The sequence below is a fragment of the Calypte anna genome, chromosome 4A (genome assembly GCF_003957555.1).
Source record: "Calypte anna isolate BGI_N300 chromosome 4A, bCalAnn1_v1.p, whole genome shotgun sequence".
NCBI lineage: Eukaryota > Metazoa > Chordata > Aves > Apodiformes > Trochilidae > Calypte > Calypte anna.
Window position 1 is genome coordinate 6,367,951 of NC_044248.1, and position 22,538 is coordinate 6,390,488.

Sequence of the window (22,538 nt, forward strand, 5' to 3'; positions counted from 1 at the left end):
TGGCAATTAGTGGCACCTGGTTACCTCATTTCACTACAGAAACCTGTATTTTGTCATTTTTCCAGGGAAAGAATGCCACATGGAAATTGCTCTTTGAAAGAAAAATAATGAAAGGCTGACACTTGTTTTTTTTCCATTAAGAACTACTGTGTGTGATTTCCATTATATGAAATATTAGTGCCCATAATATGCAAGGGAGGCTGAAATCCAGTTGGAATCACTACATGTAACAACAATATTCCTCATGTTTCCCCCACAGTTAATCATAGAATCATGGAATAAGCTTGGGTTGGAAGGGACCTCTCAAGGTCACCCGGTCCAACCCCTGCAGTATCAGGGACACCCTCACCCAGATCAGGTTGCTCAGAGCCTCCTCAAGCCTCACCTTGAACATCTCCAGGGATGAGGCCTCAAGCCCCTCCCTGGGCAACCTGGGACATTTTTCCACTGCCCTCATGGGAAAGAACTTTTTCCTAACAGCCAATCCAAATCTACTCTGCTCTCATTTAAAACCATTGCCCCTGGTCCTGTCACTCCAGGGACTTGCACACTGTCCCTCTCCAGACTTCCTGGAGCCCCTTCAGGTACAGGAAGGCTGCTGTCAGATCCCCCCAGAGACACCTTTTCTGCAGGCTGAAGAATCATCATTTCATATTCTCTCATTTTATTGTTGTGTTAGTTCAGATAAATAAATCAAAGGAATAAAATATTTTAATACAAGCAGTAAGTATATTTGAGATGAAGCTTTTGCTTTTTTTGCTTCTAATGAGAAGTATTTCTCCACATTTTGTAGATTGATGGTACATTTAAGGTGGATATTCCTCCAGTTCTTCTTGGCTACAGCAAAGAGAAGAACACAGGAATTGAGAGAGGTTATGATTCCATGAGAAACCTGAGTGAGGGCTCCTACATCACCCTGTTTATTACCATTGAACCACAGCTCATTCCCGGAGAGTCAGTCAGAGAAAAGGTAACTACTAAAAGGTAACCACTAATTAATCCCATTCTTGCTTTTTTTGTTTCCAGGGGTGCAGTTTGTGAGATGCTTAGTTTATAGGACATGAATTGAAAATGTATGGAAGGACAAATTCTGAGTGTTCTGCTTCAGATTTTTAGCTCAGCTCAGTCTCACTGGTTGCACCATCAAGCTCGATGGACATGTGCATCTATGAGAAATCATAGAATCATAGAATTGACTGGGTTGGAAGGGACTTCAGAGATCATCGAGTCCAACCCTTGAACCACCGTTGCGGTTGCTAGACCATGGCACTGAGTGCCACATCCAGTCTCTTTTGAAATAGCTCCAGGGACGGAGAATCCACTACTTCCCTGGGCAGCCCATTCCAATGTCTGATCACTCTCTCTGTAAAGAAATTCTTTCTAATATCCAACCTAAATTTCCCCTGGCACAACTTGAGACCCTGCCCTCTTGTCTTGCTGAGAGTTGCCTGGGAAAAGAGACCAACCCCCCTCTGGCTCCAACCTCCTTTCAGGGAGTTGTAGAGAGTGATGAAGTCTCCCCTGAGCCTCCTCTTCTTCAGGCTGAACAGCCCCAGCTCTCTCAGCCTCTCCTCATAGGATCTGTGCTCGAGTCCCTTCACCAGCCTGGTTGCCCTCCTTTGGACCTGCTCCAGGACCTCAATCTCCTGCCTGAGCTGAGGGGCCCAGAACTGGACACAGGACTCAAGCTGTGGCCTCACCAGGGCTGAGCACAGGGGGAGAATCCCTTCCCTGGACCTGCTGGCCACGCTGTTCCTGATCCAGGCCAGGATGCCATTGGCCTTCTTGGCCACCTGGGTAACTTTGCCCAGGTATCTCATGCCTGTGTTGACAGAAAGCATATTTTCATTTATTATCTGTGAGCATATAATCTTCCCATATTCGTGTATTTGTTAACAGTGGACAAAAAGAGGGTGGTGGCAGAGCTGCAAACATAGCATTTTCTTGCCTCTGTGTTTATACAATTCAGTACAGTATTTATTATTCATGGTTTCATGCTTTCCTCCAGATCCTGAAGATAATTATTTCTAAACAGCAGCTGCTGGGGTTTGTTTTTTTTTTTAGTTATTTTACTAAACCAGAAGTGCCTTACACTACCAGCAACAATGTGTAGTTAAAATGCATGCACCACGTTTTATTTTATGTAACATTATGCAATGAATTTGAGATTCATTCAGCAAGGATGTCTGAATTCTGTGCACAAACAGCAGCAGTTCATTCTTTGCCAGTGCTTTTCTTTTCCAGTACACTGGTCACTTATTAGAGACAAGCAGGAGAGAAAACTGGAGAAAAAGGTCTATTGTAATTTATTTTTCAGAGTAAATATAAATTGTATGATGCTTTTTAAAAGGTGTTTTTCCTGTTAAATCGTAGTCTTGGTAACTACCCAGTCCTCTGTTTTCTTGCTCTCATTCAATAGTCTGGGAAGTGTTACAGTTTAGTTTAGGACTGTTGAAAATAAATTTATTAAAGTGCATTCATGGATGCCTTTTAGGGTTAATTAGTTTGAATGATAAGATTATTACTGGGACTCAAAACCATAAGTAAACTTAACAGCCTTGAAGTATCTTGAATAGATGAATTGTTTGTTCCTATTCCAAGTCATTTGAAATACTTGTGTTCTGTTTCAGGGTGATAATGCTTAATTTTAGTTTAATTTTTGATACCTCTTTTTGTTTCTTTAGCTATTTTTCCTCTCTTTCTTGCTGTCCCTCCTGAAACTCTGTATAGATGAATGAAATGCTTAAGAAGGTACAATATTAACAAACTAAATCAGTTTAGATTCCTGTTGTTCCCTGTTTTAAGATTTAGTTTCAGTTTGTGCCATTCAGCAATATTTTTGCATGTTGTGCTGTTTGATATAGTTTATTTGTCACTAATATTTGCAGTGGATTACTACAGTTAACTTAAACATCCAGAAGCTGTATATTTTGGCTGTTAATTGTGGTTGAGAAGAATCACCAATGTTTGCCTTCTCTGCTGATTTGGAGGATTAGCTCTAGGGCACAGCCCAGCTGTTCTACCTCTGGTTAGTTTGAGAAGGGTAACAAAAACCAAAGGGGTTTATTTTGAACCAAAATACTATGCAGGATGATCTTTAATTGAAATAGCCAAAGGATTCTAAGTAAATGTAAACAACTATTTTGACTGACCCTAAGACCTTGAAAAGATGATATATTAGGTGGCAAATGAGCAAATAATTGTCACTGTCATGTAACTGATGTGTCCTTTTGAAGCCAAGAGCTGCTTCTGGGAAATCTCCTCTCAAAGCATTAAAACTTCAGACAAGTCTGAATTACAAGGATTCATCTGAAAATCACTTAGACCTTCTCTGCAAATATTTTGGCACTAGGCTGGCTTGTCACAGTGTAATTTATATAACAATTACTGGGATTTTGTGCATAACCTCAACTGTGGTTTTAGTGGAGTGTGATGTGAGTCTCGTGTAGGATTAGTACTTAATGAGTTTGCCTTGGAGTTAATATGTGGTGTTACATACTCACCCCTCCACTTTTACTTGGCCATAACTTTTCAGTATATTTTTCAGTGCTCCAATAAAGCCAGGTTATAGGTGCAGATCATTATGTGCACTCAGAAGTAAATGCAATTTCCCTGAGTTTTTCCATTACCTTCACCTTCCTTCTGTGTCTGTGAGCCAAAATATACACTACAAGGAAAAGTTCAAAATGCTATTAAATAGAAAATAATTTCACACTCCCTTTCTGCACCTATAAATGGTGAAATAAGGCTGAATGCAGTAAAGATTTAAGCCCAAGCTATAAATAAAACTCGTTTTTTGTATAAATTCTACTGTCTTTTTGAAGTTTGATACCCAAGAAGATGAGAAATTGCTCCAGGCAGCAGCAAAGTATGAAGCTGAGTGTACATCAAAGTTCCCAAGCCGCCAGTGCCTAACAACTGTCATTGACCTCAATGGGAAAACAGTTTTTATTACCAGATACATCAAACCTCTGAATCCACCACAGGAGCTTCTTGATGCCACCTCAAATAGTTCTCAAACAGCAGCAGTAAGTACTTAGAAAAGGTGCTGAAGTTTCTGGAAAAATACAGATTTCAGGGTAGGTGTGTGTGCATGTAGGCACAGAACGTTTCTGTGTTTGCTGTGCTTTTTATAAAGGAATATAGAGATACAAAATAAAGTGGTAATGACTGTGTGTGGGATGCAGGAAGTCTGTCCAGGAGTCTGGAAAAGGGTGTTTGCCTTCTCTGGAAAAAAATGAGGTCTGTTTGTCAGTATTGTTCTTTAAAAGACAAAGAATTACGCCAAAACTCAGTGAGCATAAGTTATATCAATCTTTGATCAAAAATCTAAACTGAGGTAGCTGCTACTACAGTGAGGTGAGTCAGGTTTTGTCATTGATGACATCACATCTGGTGTAACACTCCTATTGTTAGTACCCATCTCATGAATGTTACCTGTGACCTGCTCTGTTTTGTTTTCTTGCAGGAACTGGTGGCTCGATACGTTGCTTTGATCCCTTTTTTGCCAGATACTGTGTCATTTGCTGGAATCTGTGATTTGTGGAGTACCTCAGATGTAAGCAGTGCATTAGACAGAAGTTCTTCATCCTCTTGCATGAGATGTAGCATCCTAGTAGCTGCTGCTTCAGGGGGGAGCTTGTACTAAATGAGCTCTTGAGATCCCTTCAGATCTGAATTGTTGTAAGGACTGTTTTTCTTTATAAACCATTTCTTTCAAAGGAGAACCAAAGCTTGAGAAAAGTTGTTCATCCTGACTTGAACCACAATTTTTCTCTTTGATAGGTTGCACTTGACTAAGAATGCTTAAGGCTTTAAGCTCTTCCTGCTTTTTTTTATTTATTATTATTTTAGTTATAAACCAATCTTAAGTAGCTACTCAGTGCTGACTGATAGAGACTTAAAACTGATCCATTGCACATAGAATAAAAACATTGCAAGTAATGTCAGCAATAAAGGGAGGTTTAGTGTTTTGTCACATACAAATAAATCTTGTTTCCTGTAGGATAACAACAGACATTAAATTAATCTGAGACACTTTGAACATCTCAGAACCTTTCTGCAAAATTCAGAGTAACTCCAGAGACAGACCTTGGTTCATGAGGTAGAATTCCAGATCTGCATCATGGATTTTCACAGCACTCACTCTTCCTCCTGCATGTAGAAGCAGTGCCCAGTAAATAAGTAGTTGCAAAGATCTGAGAGGACTCTTTTGCTCCAGAACTGTTAAGAAATGAGTGTTGAAAACACAGCTGACACCTGCTAAAACTTTTTCTTTTTTTTTACCTCATTAGCAATTTCTTTACCTTCTGGCGGGAGATGAGGAAGAACACGCTGTGCTCTTGTGTAATTATTTTCTTGGAATGGGGAAAAAAGCCTGGCTTATCATTGGAAATGCTATTCCTGAGGTAAGAGGGTTTTTTTTAGTTTGGTCTGAATATTCACTTTGATTTTCTCAAGTCTTTGGTTCCCATTAATGCATAGAATTGTTTCTTGCTGGAAGGTTTTTCTAGGAAATTACCAAAGTATTGGTGCTGCTGGAACTGATCCTTTCCAGAGAGGAACAAAAAGTTGAAAGTTTATCTTAGTATAAATATAGTTGGGTTTTTTTTTCCTGAACCTATGCATCCAGGCTTCATCTGGAAGTAGCTGTCATCCCTGCTGGTAGAGTACTTTTGGCTTTTGTAGATGCTGTGTCCATCAGTTCATGGCTGAACCAAGAGGACTTTCAGAAAATCTGTGTTTTAGGAACAGCTCAGGGCTGTGGATGTCCAGCACTGCCATGTAACAGAGACCACATTGTTACTTGGTTGAATTGCACTGAACTTTTTAAAATTCCTCCAGTTTGCCCCCAAAAGAAGTATTAATCTAATAGTAAAAGTTTAATATTCCAAACAGTACAAAGCATACTGTCTTGGTAGCCAGTTCTGAAACATCTTTCTCATACTTTTTTTTTTCTTTTCCTTCTTAGGGAGCAACTGCATATGTATTAACTTTGGAACAAGGTCGATACATAGTCTGGAATCCAAGTACTGGATGTTTTTATGGGCAGTATGATACTTTCTGCCCTTTACAAAATGTGTACTGTCTGATCAGCTCTGATAATGTAAGTGCACCCATTACTGTCACATTTCTATCCACATAAGAACTCATAATTCATTATTTTTCTTGACCTTAGGTGTCTTTTGTTCATCAGTTATGCTGCCATGATATGATTTTATTCAATCTTCATTACGTTTTCCAGCTACTTTAAATACTTAGGGTTTTTTATAATCAGCATTTAGGTGAATCCTGACATCCATTCATAGCTTTAATTACTGTTTTATTTATGTTTCCCAAGTTGGATGGCCTAAATTTACACTGCTTGGCTGAGGAATTCAGTAAAACTAATAGTGTGCAGGTGAAATGTAACTGAAAAAGGAAAAATAAAGCATAGTGGGAGGAGAGTCACTTGAGTTGCACAGGCTGAATGTTCCACCATGCAAAACAGAGCTGCCACTATAAGTCACAAAAACTGGTATTTTTCTACCTGGTGTCAAGTCCTCCTGTTTATTTGCTATAAAACACACGTAATATTAATGCCTGTTCACAATCTGGTATTTATTGTGTGGCTGGGAACCCTCAGAGGCAGCAGTGAGGAGAGGACACAACGAGCTGCAGAGCTCAGGGCAGAGCTGAGTCTGGGGGGACAGGATCCTTGGGCAGGTTCCTGCCAGCAGAATTGCTCCCCACTTGTTTTGGAACCACTGTGTCAGTGTGCACCAAAATACAGCAAACATTTGCTTTTATTTTCTGTAGTGAAAACACACCTGGAGAAGGCACCCGAAGTGCCATGCATTATAAGAAAGGCTTTTAATTATAAGAAAGGTTTTAATCTGCAGGGGTTTTAATCGAAGCACAACATTTTGGGGGAGAATTTAATACTTTAAAGCACAGTTATTTTAAAAGTGTCAGTTCTGGGGCTTTGTCTTTGAATTGGTTTGGGGTTTTCACAGAAGCAGTACTAAACCTACAGTTAAGAAAACTGTAACTTAATTAATTGCTGGAAGGAGCAGCTAAGGACTTCAGCCCTGACACCCTCCTCAGCTAAACTTGAATTACAGAGCCCAGCACCATCTTTTCAAGGCAGCTGATTCTACTCTTCATGTGACTCTGAGCAGCTGGGCTGCCAGCAGAGCCTCCCCACTTCACCTCCACCAGGGGCAGGAAAAGCTGTGCCAGGTTACAGAGCTGCCCCCAGAACTGTTACAAAGGTTACAACTCGATTGGTACATTTATTTATTAACTCCTGGTACGTTTTTGCAGCCTTAGCAGTGGTTATTTAAAGGTTGTTGTGGAAAAGAGAAGCCTACAGTGCTACTCGTGCTTCAGGCTAGGCTCAAACAGACCAAATTAAACATCTCTAAAGAACTGGAGTGCAAGAATTGGGTTCCCCTAGATGGTGAAACATTACATAGGAGCTGTGTGTGTCTGCAAGCAAGGGGAAAGGCAGAAAACATTTCTGAAAACTTAAAATACTGCCCTGGTGCAGAGTGGATAGGAGTGGAAAAGGAAATACTGGAGAAAATGAAGAGCTGCCAAGTGCAGACAGTAATTCTGTCCATACGTTGATCTCAGCCCCTATGCAGAAGTACAAGACACAGCAAACCAGGACCATCCCTCTTGCTGGGAGAATGCAAAAGCTGCACATCAGTTTTAAAACAAAATTGCCTTGTTCTGTATGAACTCACACTGCTATTGCTATAGAACTCAGGATAACATGTTCCATTCTATGTTGAATGCTAAATCAAACTTGTTTTCTTGTAGATTTGGTTTAATATGCAAGAACATGATTCTCCAGCACGGATCAGTTTTGATATCAACAAGCCAAAGTTTTGGAAATCTTTCTTTTCAAGAAGCTTGCCCTACCCTGGTCTCTACAGTGTTCAGGTATTAGATCTATTACCAACTTGATTAGAGGGATCACAGGCTTGGTGTAAAGAAGCAGAGACTGAGTTATTTGGAATTCTGAGGTTAAGTATATTTATCTAATAGCATTAGGTGTTAAAGAGATCTTCTCAGGCACTTAAAAACTGAAAAGTATTTGGTTTTGTACAGAATGAATGCACATCTGTTGTCCTCTAAATATCTACCTGGCAGCTCAGGACAACAGTGAAGTGAAGTGAATGGGACAAATCTTTAAACCAACTCTGTCCCAGGCAGTAGCTTTTTATTATAAAGTGTCACCTCTTGCCTCAGAGCCAGGAAGCCATTATTTCAAGCTGTACACCCATCCTTAGCAAACCACCAGAAAATCTTCTAGTTTAAAGTATAAGCAGTTGAAATTTACTGGGAAAAGAAAAAAAGAACAAACAAATCAATCTGGGACTACACAAACACCTCACCAATGTTGTCATTAAAATCCTAAATACTTCTCTACTAAGTAATAGATTATTTGCACATAATCATCATGCAAGTACTGTTACAGGAATGTAAACATCATCGTACCCTCAGTGTAACTCCTGCAGTGAAACTGTTGACTAGCTAGAAGAAATGGCACTTTTTTAATATTTAAACTTTTTATTTATCCTAGCCTGAAGAATTAGTTTATCAGCATTCAGACAAGGCTGCTGCAGTGGAGCTGCAGGGCAGGTAATTCTCCCTCAAGAACAAATGCTCTCAGTGCTGCTCACTAGAGGTGGAGCATCTTCTCACAATCCCCTCAAGTGCTAAATACCTGCTTTGAATACTAGGAATTGAGAATGCCCTTTTAATACAAAAGAAAAGCAGAAGCTTTTTAAAATTCTCTCTCTTAATATAAATTACCAGAAAAAAAAAGGGCTGCACAAGCCCCTGGCCTCCCACTGTTACTGAACATGGAGGCACCACCCAGCTCTGCTGCCATAACCTGTGCTGCATGTGTTAAGGGAGAGGAGGTGTCCAGTAAATACCAGCATTGTAATAATCAGTGTATTATTGCAGGATTGAAAAAATATTAAAAGAGAAGATTATGGAATGGAGGCCAAGGCATCTCACTCGTTGGAACAGATACTGTACCTCTACCCTGAGAAACTTTTTGCCCCTGCTGGAACAAAACCAAGGCAAAGATGTGGAAGATGATCATCAGGCAGAGCTACAAAAACAGCTGGGAGATTACAGGGTACATTGTAAACATTTATATATGGCTTGTGCACAGAAGCAGGACACCAAAACTCATGGGTTTAGTATCACACTACTCAGTGGCAGAGTGTTTTAAGCTATCTATTTCCTCTACAACAAATATAAATTACAAAAGCTTTTATAACAAAGATAAACCAGTGCAGTGTTTACAGAGTGAAGGAGTGATGATCTATCTGACTTCATTTGTAACTCCTGAAGATTTTTCTTTTACTGAACGAAAAGATAAATTGGCTGCACTCTTCTTGTAGTATTGCTGCACAACAGCAGTTTCTACCTCCAGTACATAAATACTGCACATGATGAGGGGTTGGTGGGTGCCTTAGCTCTCACGTCTGGCCAGGAAGAACCTGCACTGCTGCTAAGTTGTGCTACACAGAGTTCTTTTACAGGTGCAGAAGCCCCCATAGCAATGTGCTCTACTTCAGTGTTCTGCTCTGCTCTTTAAAGATGAAGAAAAATTACTGAAGTGCATTGCAACCACCACTGTATTCAGGTGTTCTCCTTCCAGGCTGTTCTAAAGGTTAGGTCCTTCTCTCTTCTGTTACCACTCACATGGTAACAATACTCCACAACTATGGAAATTTTCAGAATGAGGTTTCAATTCCAGTTGGACCTGAAATGTATTATGGGCAGCAGACAGCTGCCACCTTAAATCCCCAGCCAGTGCAGACAGGAGAACACAATGAATTAAAATGAGTTAAGCAGCAGAAAAGCTGCAAAGTTATGCTGTATGTCTGCAGTAATAACTTCATCCCACTGACCTTCTAGGTATCTTAACTTAGAACTTAATCCAAACTATAGAGGAAAAAATTCAGCAGCTTGCCAGGAGCTCTTATTAAATAGGAAGGTGGTATTAAAATACAAAATAGGATTTTTATTGCATCTCCTCAGGCCAGCAAATAGGAAAAAAAAATTTACATGCACAGTAAAACAGATTTTTAAAGCTCTGTATTTAGTCAGGTGCCTTTACCTTTTCTTCTTACCTCATTTGTTTTTTCCTGTTTCTCCCAGGTCTCTGGATTCCCTATCCACAGGCCATTTTCTGAAGTTGGCCCTTTGATAGAAGCTGTGCACAGCACAGGAGTTCACGCCATCAGTGCTTCCAACGTGGAATTTGCTCTGGCTGTGTATATCCACCCCTACCCCCAAAATGTTCTCTCTGTATGGATTTATGTGGCTTCACTTGTACGAAACAGGTAGCAGGGGCCAGTCAGGGTACTTCAAGAAATTCCCTTGTTAAGGGTAAATTTAACAGATTTCTCAAGCTGCTGATTTTTAGCTACCCCACCTCAGAACCTGGGTTGGAGTAGCTGCAAACATAGGTGCTGGATTCACCTTACAGCCACTGAAAATACATTTTACAGCTAAGGAAGGGGCCAACAGCTTAAAATTAATTAAAGAGTTGATTTTTATACAGAATCTTATAGCTCCCAGTGGGACAGGTGTCCACTCTGACACTGCAGAGTAGAAAGGCACTTTGCCCACCTTCTTTTTAGGTGCAACTTGGTTCCTGGAATCATCCCTTCAAGCCTGTTTTTAGCTAGTAAGTTTATTTTGCCTACAAACCTTCTTTAAAGACACTGTCATTGTTACACCTGTTTTCTAGTACCTGAGTTTCTGAACAAAGACCAAGTCTTTATACCCATGAATAAATTCCATGCACCAGAAAGTCATGAGTGAAGGCCACACTTTAATTTTTAAAGAAGCTGCTGGTCCTTCACATGTAGAATGCCAGTACCATTTAGAGGTGTAAGACAACATTTTCTTTAAAAGATAAAGATGAAACACTTAATAAATATTTGTATCAAAACCTAAGTGGAAACTCCTTAATTTTGAGCAACAAAATGATTCCATTACTCTGTAGTACAAGATCCTCATCTTCATGTTACCCAACATGATTATTAAAATAATCAAAATAATTGGTTTCAAAAAATCAAAATCACTTATTATAGGTGTTAACTCTTAATGCTGACATAAAAATACATATCCTTTTTTCCTGCAGTTACCTTACTCATTAAACTCTTCCAAAGAGGAAGGTGGGTTGAGCTTAGGAAAGATGTTTATCAGAACTTACCCAAGTGAAGATTGCTCTCGACTTTAATTCCAAACTCCACTTAGTCCATCTCATAAATTCTAGGCAAAATCTTTGGTTTGGAGCCTGCAGCTGCCCCCACAGGTTCCCTCTGAGTTAACCTTGAGCAGCCAACTCTGCACCAGCTCTACATCCCCCAGTATTTTTCTTACCCTACTATTCCTCAGTATTAGGGGCAGCAAGATAGTACCAAAACTTGCAGTTTAGTGTTGCCTGCAAGTGGACTTCCCAGACACCAAGAATCTTGAAAGCTCATACTCACCTCAGCTGCAGTCCTAAGTAAATAGTACTCAAAAGAATTGATCTAATTAATAGAAAATATAAAAATTACTAGTGTGACATTGTCAGGATTCAGAACTAGGCAGTATGGGGGAAAAAAAAACATTGTCTGCATGTCCTACAAAGGCTGCCACCTTCCCCTCCTCTGCCCAAGAGAAAACCAAGCTGCAATTACACCACTGGACCCAGTGGCCAACTCAGGCTGCAATACTCCAGCCTTGCAGTGGGTTCTTTTCCATCCCATCCCACCCCACACACACTCACACACCACTTGCACATTACTCACATCTCTTCTTCGCCCAACAATGGGTTCTCTGCCTCTTTCCACAGATTTCATATGAAAGCAAACTAAATGCCCTGGAAACTCTTTTTAAAAGTGCATCTTAACACAGTCCTGGGAAGAAAGAAATTAAAACAACACACACACTGCAAGGTTCACAGCCCTGCAACCACCACCCCACCTGCCCACCCCATCTCTGCAGCCTCCTGGAACTCTACTCCTGGACAGTTCACCTTAAAAGCATAAATATTCAGTTGCTACAGAGATTGTTTTTTTTATTGGTGGGAATGTTTTATTTGAGTATGTCTTTCAAGCCCAAATACAAAACCAAATGCAAAAGGAAGGTGGGAGTTTCCCTAATTTTGCAATATAAAGAACAACTTCGGGATGAGAGGAAAGGGGAAGAAACAAGGCTCCTAAAGATGGAGAGGTGTTACCCAAATGCAAACAGTACATCTCAAATTCTCTGCAGAGCTTTATCTTGTACTTACGGATTCAAAAAAAAAAAAAAAACCATTCACTTAACACAAAATAATCCAGTAAAGTATATTTAAGTGCCAAACTTGAAAGAAAGCGGCATTTAAAAAGGAAAAAAAAACCAAAAAGAATTCTGAATGTTTTTCCCATCTTCCCCAAATCAAGTGAAACAAAAACCCCCAACACCCTTCAAACCAAAAACGAGATTTTTGTGAGATTGTTACAACACTGTACAGTACACACAAGAGTTTGAAGTTGTGAGCAGGGTCAGGCTAGTATAACAGATCTCACTCCAAGGATTGTTAACACAAGATGCAAACTGTAAGTAAAGTGCATGAGAGGAAGGCTGCTCAGCTAAATGAAGTTGGCTGAAAGAGCAGAGGGCAGCGCTCACTCGCCAGAGCGGCAGCAGGCCCGAAAACCACACTGCAAATTCTGGCATCCACTGGCGGTTTCAGCATGAGGACCTGCACAAAAACAGAACAGATGTGAAAAGAAGAAAAGGCCATTTATTTAGCTTCACAGTTCTCGTAACCTGGTGACTCAGAAAATGTCTCTTTTTAAAAAAAAACAAAACAAGTCTACACACTTCATTCAGCACTGGGACGGCTGAGACAGTGCCAGGACTTTCAGAATGTGAAAACCTCAGGTGGAACAGAGGTTTTTTCTAAGATATTTTTGCTCTGCTAGCTCAGTCCCACACAGGTAACATATTCCAAGTGACACAGATTTAACACGAGCAACACTAAATGAGGAGCAAGTTTAAGCAAGCTCTCACAGCTACCTTTCAGAATTGAGGTGTATTTTCATAATGCATCTTAAACTCTGATTTTTTAAATTGAGATGATGAGTTCATGACATTAGCAAAGAAACCATGATCTCTAGAAATACTTCTTCTAGAACAAAAGCAGTTTTAGTCTGGAAGGGTTTTTTTCTCCATGAACACATCCTGGCTGCCTGGACCTCGTGTATTCTGAACAGAAATTCAAAAACTAAAGAGGAAAAATCACCTGGAGTATCAGTGCAGTTATCAGAAGCCATAAGGATATAAAAACTTGTCCTTCAAAAAGAAAGAAGTTACGAGCACAGTCAGTGTAAACCAATACTGTAATTCTACCCACCTCCACTTACCTTCACTTACTGAAATCCCTTTAATTTGAAATGTTAAAGTGATCATGAAATAAAAAAACATTACATTTATCAGTACAGAATTTTTATTTCCTGCAGCCACATGCCTGCTTCAGAGACACAAAAAAACTGACATTCAGGTTGACTGAACTCTGGCACACAACAAACTGGATATGGGTTGCTGCATTAACTAAAACTGGCTGGTAAAGACCTCACCAGGACCAACCAGATTTCTCCCCTTAGTATTGGAGGCAAATACAATATTTAAAAAGTTTTCTCAATACATTAAAAAAACTGGCAGAATAATGTAATGAACTAGGGCACTATGCTATGTCTGGCTTGCTTTTTCCCCTTAAAACAGTAACTTAAAGTTGTAATTCAATTACTTTCCAAGAACCTGGTGTCTGGGAAACAGCTTTCTGCTCCATGCCACGTGCAGACGTGCAATTCCCTACAAGGTAATTAAGTTAACACGCACGAGACTGAATAAAACAAACCTGAAGCTATAACAAAGGACAATGGTTACAGAAGGCAAAAGAGCAAACTTTTCATTTGTCATGAAAAACTCCATTTTCCTTTTCAAATGTTTTTATTCACCTGAACTAAAGTTTTGATCCTCCAAAGTCACTTACGAGCTAGGGTTTGAAAGCTTCTTCGTAAATGGTGTAAAAAGGAGCCCGGTGCTTCTGAGCAGCTGGGTTAGCAGAGCATGTTCTGTGCAGCAGCATTTTCCAAGTCGTAGCTGACCTTCCTCAGCCTTGCCACAGCTAAGCAGCACATCAGGAATGTTTGGAGCAACTCTCACATCTCTACTGTAAAGCTCTTGATGACAAAAATGTGCAGAACCACAACATCCCAAAGAAGGGAGCACTCAGTGTACTTCAATTTTGGTTTTCATCCTTTTCTTGCTCATTTTAACAATGTTCTTCCTCACGCTTAGAAATGGAACATAAAAACTACTTATCTAGGTCTGACCAATGCTCCTGTCAAGCCCTACCTGGCTGCAGCCCTGGTGTTTAATCTGGGAGAACACACAAGCCTACCACACATGCCTTCTGTATCTCCCCAAGCATCCCTAGCCTGTAGTAGGGACATTCATGACCATTCCCTTTGGGATTTGTTTAACCTCTTTTTAAAACTGGTTTAGTGCTTCCACAGTTCCCTACAGGGCCAAGTTCCACAAATTTACTATGCTGTGTGTCTGCTTTAAATCAGTCACCTACACCCTTTGCCTGCTGTTGCTGAGCTCAGTTTAGGAAGAATATCAAGGTCCTGGAGCAGGTCCAAAGGAGGGCAACCAGGCTGGTGAAGGGACTCGAGCACAGACCCTATGAGGAGAGGCTGAGGGAGCTGGGGACATTCAGCCTGGAGAAGAGGAGGTTCAGGGGAGACCTCATCACTCTCTCCAACTCCCTGAAAGGAGGTTGGAGCCAGGGGGGGGTTGGTCTCTTTTCCCAGGTAACTCTCAGCAAGACAAGAGGGCAGGGTCTCAAGTTGTGCCAGGGGAGGTTTAGGTTGGAGATTAGAAAGAATTTCTTTACGGAAAGAGTGATCAGACATTGGAATGGGCTGCCCAGGGAAGTAGTGGATTCTCCATCCCTGGAGATACTTAAAAAGAGACTGGATGTGGCACTCAGTGCCATGGGCTGGGAACTGCAGTGGTAGTGGATCAAGGGTTGGACCTGATGATCTCTGAGGTCCCTTCCAACCCAGCCAGTTCTATGATTCTGAATTTTGAGAGCTGCTGTTGCACATCCACCTCATCTGCTGCTTTGTCAGTTCTCTGAGCAGTCACCTCCCTTTCAGCCTTCTCATTCCCAGATGGCAACACTGCAAGACAGCTGCTCAGCTCCCTAACTCTTCAGTAGATCTCTTCTGGCCATCTTCTCTGTGACATACACTCCTCAAGATGGGGAGACCCAAACAGCATGCAGTACTCCAAATGTGAGTGCCCCAAGGCTTCCAGGACCATGCAGCAACACCCTCAACCTTGTTCTCAACACCCTGACAAGATACAACATTTGTGGCTTTTTTTGGATTGCTGCTGCAAACAGGAAAGATCTCAGAATTAGCACCCACAGCTCTCTGATGTCTCCACATTGCAACTGCCAGCTGGGAATTCAATCTCATGCCATCACAGTTTGATTATTCCCAACCACCCAGACACATAACCATACATACAGCTATATCCAAGGGTTGTAAGAAGTCCTTCTGGAAATCTTCAGCACCAGTACTGCTACTTGAGGCAGCTCAGTCACCTTGGAATGGCTGTGTGCATTCCTTACACCACGACAGCAATGGAAATGCTGAATGGGACTGATCACAAGACAGAACTCTCAGCAGGGGGAATGGGAAGGGAAATGTCACCTCCATTCCTGCCAACCCTCAGTGGCCATTAAGCCCTGCCCTTTTTTCCTGTTCTTTAACCAGCTTGAAGTTCAAACCAGTCAGAGCAACTTAAAAATCAGAACTAAGGAAATTACAGCATCTGAAAAATTCAGAATCTTCCCTAATTTATAGGCACTTAATTAAATACAGATTACATTAATGACACCAAAGTGAAAAATTACATTTCTTCCTATGCTTCATTTTTTTCCCATGGTCTCATCACTAACTTCCCTCATAGCCTCTGATGAAATTAAATATCCAGGGTTCAAACCTGAACCCCCACAACCCTGTATTCTTCCTTAGCATGGACAGATAATTCCCATCATTTGAAGGGCATTTTATGCTCTTACTATAATAAGGTTTGTTTTAACAGCAAGGCTATTTGGTTATGACTCATTTATATTTTGACACAGCAACTGATCTTTATCACAAGTCATTTATCTCTATAAATGCCCCAGCCCTCCTTAGCTTATTCTTTCTACATCTGATACAGGTAACAGAATTGAAATTACTTTGCTTTTGATACCCACAGAGATCAATTTTTGTTTGCCTTGCTTGAGTAAGTACAACTGACTTTTGGGCTACACCTCTTCACCTTCCTCATCTCCCATTTTCCCACACTTTGCTCCCAACCTCACTGGGACTGGACTTTGTTTTCAAACTACCCCTGTTTAAATCTGAACAACCTCTTTAATCTTGCCTAAAATACTCTCTCCTATGCTCTTTAGACTTTATATACAAGGTCTTCAGTCCCTCTCCCTTCACTGATGCAACATGGCAGCTGTATAACAGTTTCTTTGATATTCTAAGGTCATATCAGACCTTAAAGTGGGGCTGGGTCACTTTTAGAAGGGCCCCTTCTCTTTCTACTGACTGTGAAGATCCAGTGAGTGCTAGCAGTGAAGTGCCTAAAATAAATGTGTCTTGGGATAGTTCACCTGGGAAAACAAAGTTAATTAGATTCTCACCTAGCTTGCTGCTGTCTATGTTACTGGTTTAGTTACCTCTAAACTGGATTATTGTAATTCTTTTCATATGCACATCTGGTTACTCAGATGCTTCAGGTGACCCAGAACAGAGGTCTCAGTGTTCTCAAATAAAGTACATCCAACTTGCCTTCCAATGTAAGAAAGGGGGACAGCTATTTGGTTACTCCATTTCATTACATGTATTAATGAAACAAAAATTAGTTAAAATTTCCTAGGAAGAAATGAGCCATTTCACCAAGAACACAACAACCCAGACCAAGACCACAGTGGAAGAGCCACTCCAGCCAGGACAACTGGCTGCCACCACCATGTCCCTTTAGCCACCTGTTCCAGCTCCTGCCTGTGCCAACAGAAACATGAAATATTCCTGTGGTCTGCAGCAAGGTGGATCCCTGACCTGACCCATCTGGGAAAAGATGTTTAGCAAGGAGCCACACAAAGACTATTGCTGGTTTCAGAAAGGCAGTAAGAATGAGCTGGGAGGAACCCAAGACAGCCAAAACCAGCAAGAGGCTCCATCATCACCACTGGATACTGTATTTGATGGCAATGTAGCAAAATTAACACATTACAAGAGAATAATTAAAAAAAAAAAAAGTGATTAAATTAAGCAGTAGCTTTAAAAAAACAGATAAAGGTAATCCTAAATTCAAGTCTGAGTCTACTAAATGCTATCCTTTCTCAGGCTTCAGTAAAGTTACACTTACAGATCTGTATGAGGGCACTGTTATCCATAAAACTTAGAGAGACCAAAATGATGAAGTCTAACAACAATTAATTCCTGTATGAATTTGCACCCAGGAGTCCATAAATCTTACAAGAAATTGCAAAGTCTTGGCTCTGTTGCTGTAAGACAGAGCAAACTATGACCAATGAATTTCTAAATGCCAGAAGAAAAAGGTGAATCAGAAACACCACAACTTGATTTATTTCACTAATGCCCTATTTCTTTAATTACAGCTGAGGTCTCCATCATTAAAGAACTCTAGAGACTGAATCCTACTTGAAAACTGCAAAGAGCAGCTGCTGCAGAAATTGGGGAGCCCCACATTTCTCCACACCAGGCTTTAAAATTGAGAATATAATGAGATTGAACACAGCCAGTGAGCAACTGTGAACCTGTAAATGTGAACCTCATACATTAAGCTCTTCTCAGCTCATTTGATTTACAATCCAATGTGGTTTAGACATTGATTAAAATCAGCAATTAGAAGGTGTGTACCACGTCAGGTGTGCTTTCAGCTGCAGCTGAGGGCTATCTTACCCCAAATGTTCAGTGTTGAGCAAAACACAGGTGGTGATCCCAAACCGGAGTCAGCAAACCAAGAACTGAGGTCATATTAATGGTAAAGAAACAGAAAATAAAACTGGAAGTGTGTGCAAATTCATGGTCTCTGCTTATAAAAACTGCACCATGGTACAATTGTGCAAGAAGAGTCAGTGACTCAGACTCAACCATGGCTATTTAGTCATAGCTGCTCTATCCTTTTAGTTTTTATCTGCTGAAGAGGTAGAGCAGCTATGGGTAAGCCAGCACTTGCAATGAAAACCTCAAAATTCCCTACCCAACAAGTCCAGCAAGCCTTCCAGAAAGAAAAAAAAAAAAATTAATCCAAAGGGCCTTTGATAGGTTTATAGGTAAAAATATTGAAAATAGGCTGTGGGTGAAAGCCCTTCTATGTCACCATTCAACAAAGCAGTATCTTTATTATTCAAAGATGGGTGAATTCCATGCTGTTTACTCCCCTTTTTGTTCTGCTAGACTGATGTGTTTTCCAACAAGATCCCAGAATGTATCTCCTTCCCTGACAACAATCCCTGATGAGCTGATGGGCAAAGAAAATAATTATTCTCTACATGCTTACAGACCATTAATCTTTGTGCAGCAATTAATAACACAATCAATTGGTGCAAACAGACAAACCAACAGCTTCAGCTATGGATTGATTTTATTGCTTTTTCTACAGTTACTTTAGAAATACCAATTGATGCAGAAATAGTTGAAGCTGTCAAGAGAAATCCCACTGCCCGGAGAGTGGAATGGGGCACTAGTTTCACACTGAATAACTTTATCCAGTGATGTCTGAGTGAAATACAAAGAGCAGTAACCTAATAAAACTGCAGGGGATTCAGTTATTAAAGGTTATTTCCCATTTGAGAATTTTGCTAGGAACCCCTGTAAGGTTTTATTTACTTTCTTCTCAATGAAAACAGTCACAAACTTCTGAGATGCTACTTTTTTTTCAATAGATTTGAGAAGTCAGATGCTTACAGCCTCACTCTCCTGTTGATTTCTCTCTACAGGAGCAAGTGTTCATCCAAGGGCATGCATGACCCTTCACAGAAGCAAGCAGGGTTTATAGGCTCACAATTTCCAGCACACAGGAGAAGCAAGAAAATAAACACAAGAAGATCATGGCAACTTTACAGAATAATCCCAAAAATGTATCCTGATTAAATATTTCTTGAGAGTGCTATGGAACAGACAAGCTTTAAGGTGGTGTGCTCACACAAGAGGCTCTGGCTTTTTAAGCTACTAAGATGGCACAGTATATTTTAGGAACAAGGAGAGACACACAGATGTCTGAAGTCAAACCAGAACATCAAGCCTGGTATTACTCACAGAAGTGAAAACAGGAAAACCAGCAAGGAATCAGATGTAAAAGGAAAAAGTTTTTAAATGATCTCTGAAGGCATCTTTAAACGTAACACAATGCAGGAAGGAGAGTTAGTGAATGATTTTTAAAAAGCAATCTTAAAATGTTCAGGTTGAAATGCTGGGTTTTTTAAAGCTGTAGTAAGGGTGGGATGGAAGGAAATAACAAAAAGCATGAGTCTCAAAAGAAGGGGAAAAAAAAAAAAAAGCCAAACCACCAGTGCCAAAAAAGTGCATGAAGTTGATGTTGATTTAACCCTTCCCCTTCTAATATTAGGATCCAATCCAAGTGCATCATCTCATATCCCCTTCAATGGACTGAATACCCAAATGTCAGATTTACTTGTAGAACCAAAACTCTGGCACCCTCTACCCTTGCTGTAGCTGCATCTCAATAGAGATGTAAATTACCAAGCAGACCACCAGGGAATATAATTAAAATTCACCCATAATTAGCTCTTATGGTCCTGTGAACTCAGTTATTATCCTCTTTTCCTTTCTATGGCACTTACCTGTTTTCTATTGATACAGGGAATAAAAGTCACACCATGGTTTCCACCTCTAAAGCTACAACTGCTTACTGCTAACAGACTGAATTCCTGGGTGGTCAATGACCCTGGAAAGAGGTGCACTGTAATTCTATTTTATGCATTCATCCTGACCCTTCCCCAGCTCAGATACACCCTTAACTGACTCAAGGAAAACCAGGAAAAATGAAATTACATTTCCCATAAGGACACATAATGCTAGGATCAAAAATATCCTGGATCCCACCTACTTCAATATGGGAAGTTTGGATGGAAAAACACATCATTCCTTTCCTAAAAATCCCCATCTTGGTACCAATCTAATGAAGCCTCTGTCTGAAGATACAACCATAGAGAAAAACACAACTACATGGTTTGCAGGGAAGATACAAGTGGAGAGAAACAAGCGTTGGGAGAGCAAGTGTGTATTAGCTACAGGGAGACTTTCTAGCCCCTGTGCTACACAAAATGATGGGATACATGGATTAAAAATGCTTTCAGTAGGTAATACAGAACTGTACTACTGACTAGCAAAAAACCCAACAGAACAAATTAGGGAAAACTGACTTAGTAGCTGTTATTTCGTAATTCATCTGTGAAACTCAGTGCCAAGAAACAAAACAAAACAAAAAGTTGGATTTTGGTGGTTTTTTGGTTCTTCTAATTTTTGTTTTGTCCCTAAAACCAACCATCACAACCCAGAAAGCCATCACATCTTCATAAAAAGCCATTACCGTTAATGTTGTCACAGTAGTAAAAGTGTTCATCATTCAGGGAAGGGCATGAAGAAACCAACTCCTGCAGGCCTGCACCAGTTACAGTCAGACACCCCGAGAGGTTCAGGTGTTCCAGATGTGGCAGTCCTCCTCCCAGAGTCAATGCCCTGTGAAACAGACAGAGGAGGTGTCAGAGCCCACACAGTGTTCCACTGCCTCACCAAGCCGAGGGCTTGATTGCATCTCCTAACAAAAAAACTACACTGCACAGAAATGATGCAGTTTTAAAGCTGGAATATCACACCCTGTAAAGGGGATCACCCCTGAAGCTGTGGTAACAGACCTGAAAAAAATGAACTGATTTCTACAGAAATTAACAATTCCTTCTGACAGACTTAAATAGCAAATGAGTTTATTTATAAATGACTCCAGAGATGACCAAGTATTTCAAACTACCAGGATACTCTTCTCCAAAACACTACTCATTTTGACAACCCTTCCAAGGTGAAGTATATTTTTTTTCAAGCCACCCTGAAAACTCTCAAGTTTGATACACTGCACTTAAGTTTACCTGTTTAACTGTTGAAATTATTTGGGAATCCAAGATTGTTAATCCCTAGGACTGAGAACAGAGCCTCTCTCTGGCAACACATCACCTTATTACTCAAGTGCAATTTTCTATCTTTCCTTTGAGTACAAGGGAGCTTGGCTGCTGCTGCATCAGCCTCATGGATGTGTCACACCTGAGCAGTCAGTGTGTCAGGCTGATGGCCTCTCCATCAGCTCAGAGGGCCACCAGCACAAGCTCCATCACAAAGAAGCTCACCCAGGTTAAAAAAAAGAACAAAAACACCAGGCCTGAATCACCAAGCTACAGATCCAAACCCAGAGATAAAACTGGAAATGCCTTCAGCTCATCACTGTACAGCTTCCTCCTGTCAGCTGCTGACCACAAAACCAGGTTTGAGTTAACAACTTTTCTGTTAAATAAGATGGCAAACATTTCTCTTGGGAGGTTTCATTCCCTCTCCTTAAAAACTCTTAGCTCTTATTTGTCTTTTATCCAAAAAGCAACAATGAGAAACTGGCAACACAGCTTCCAATGACCAAATCTCCCTTTGGTCACAGATGACCAGAGCAATAACATGCACACCACACACAGCTTGACCAAACCAGCACCAAACCAAACTTAACCACTCCCAGTCCACTCTCCCACTTGAACAGCAAGAAGCTCAAACACAAAGCACAACTCTCTGAAGCTCACTCTCAGCAAGACTAACAGTGGGGAGTGAAAGTGTCAGAAAAAATCACTGCAGGAGGCACCTGAGCAGCTGGAACTTCTGAACATCAAATGGGAATGAAGCCTCCAGAGAGACAAGTACAGTACAGGTAGGCATGAAGTTCTCCCTCTCCAAGAAGCTTTAATTAGCCCTAAAGTACTGCAGCACACCTGAGCACTAAGTACTTCAGATTCATCCCATTTTGATTTTTATTCCACTATAAAACACAAATCACATTTTTCTGACACAGTCTCAATGGCAAATACTATCCAACACAGGGCATTTTCTAACCCTCTTGAAGCCATCTCAAAGCTCAAGTCATCTTCCAACTATTTTTCCTCCTCCTTTGTCACATGATGTTGTGTTTAACATGATGCAAAATTATTATGATGCACATGCAAAATTAAGAGAATCACATTTAGGTTGGAAAAGACCCTTGAGATCATAAATTTCAACTGTAATCCTTAAAATACCAAGTCCACCATTAAACCATGTCCCTAAGCACCATATCTACACTTTTCAGTGCCTCCAGGGATGGTGACTCAACCCCTACACTCCCCTGGGCAG

At 40.6% G+C, this 22,538-nt stretch overlaps 2 protein-coding genes across 4 annotated transcripts in view; one reads left to right on the top strand and one right to left on the bottom strand.

Annotated features, from left to right (window-relative positions):
• The window catches only part of CC2D2A (coiled-coil and C2 domain containing 2A), a 51,730-nt gene extending 40,823 nt beyond the window's left edge, over positions 1-10,907 (top strand). Inside the window, exons 27-35 of the mRNA XM_030449698.1 lie at positions 794-970; positions 3,825-4,028; positions 4,469-4,558; positions 5,295-5,408; positions 5,972-6,106; positions 7,807-7,929; positions 8,573-8,631; positions 8,962-9,139; positions 10,171-10,907. Of these exons, the coding sequence (XP_030305558.1) occupies positions 794-970; positions 3,825-4,028; positions 4,469-4,558; positions 5,295-5,408; positions 5,972-6,106; positions 7,807-7,929; positions 8,573-8,631; positions 8,962-9,139; positions 10,171-10,359 (1,269 nt within the window). The 3' untranslated portion in view covers positions 10,360-10,907. The remainder of the gene's footprint in view (positions 1-793; positions 971-3,824; positions 4,029-4,468; positions 4,559-5,294; positions 5,409-5,971; positions 6,107-7,806; positions 7,930-8,572; positions 8,632-8,961; positions 9,140-10,170) is intronic.
• A 1,172-nt stretch (positions 10,908-12,079) lies between these two features.
• FBXL5 (F-box and leucine rich repeat protein 5) overlaps positions 12,080-22,538 on the bottom strand; it is a 33,689-nt gene continuing 23,230 nt past the window's right edge. For 2 of the 3 annotated variants that reach the window (XM_030449639.1, XM_030449641.1), the window contains exons 10-12: positions 20,710-20,858; positions 13,298-13,347; positions 12,089-12,754 (exon numbers count right to left, since the gene is read on the bottom strand). In XM_030449639.1, the coding sequence (XP_030305499.1) occupies positions 12,638-12,754; positions 13,298-13,347; positions 20,710-20,858 (316 nt within the window). In that variant the 3' untranslated portion in view covers positions 12,089-12,637. Of the gene's footprint in view, positions 12,755-13,297; positions 13,348-20,709; positions 20,859-22,538 lie in introns of all 3 variants that reach the window. The other variant, XM_030449640.1, reaches the window with a different exon arrangement.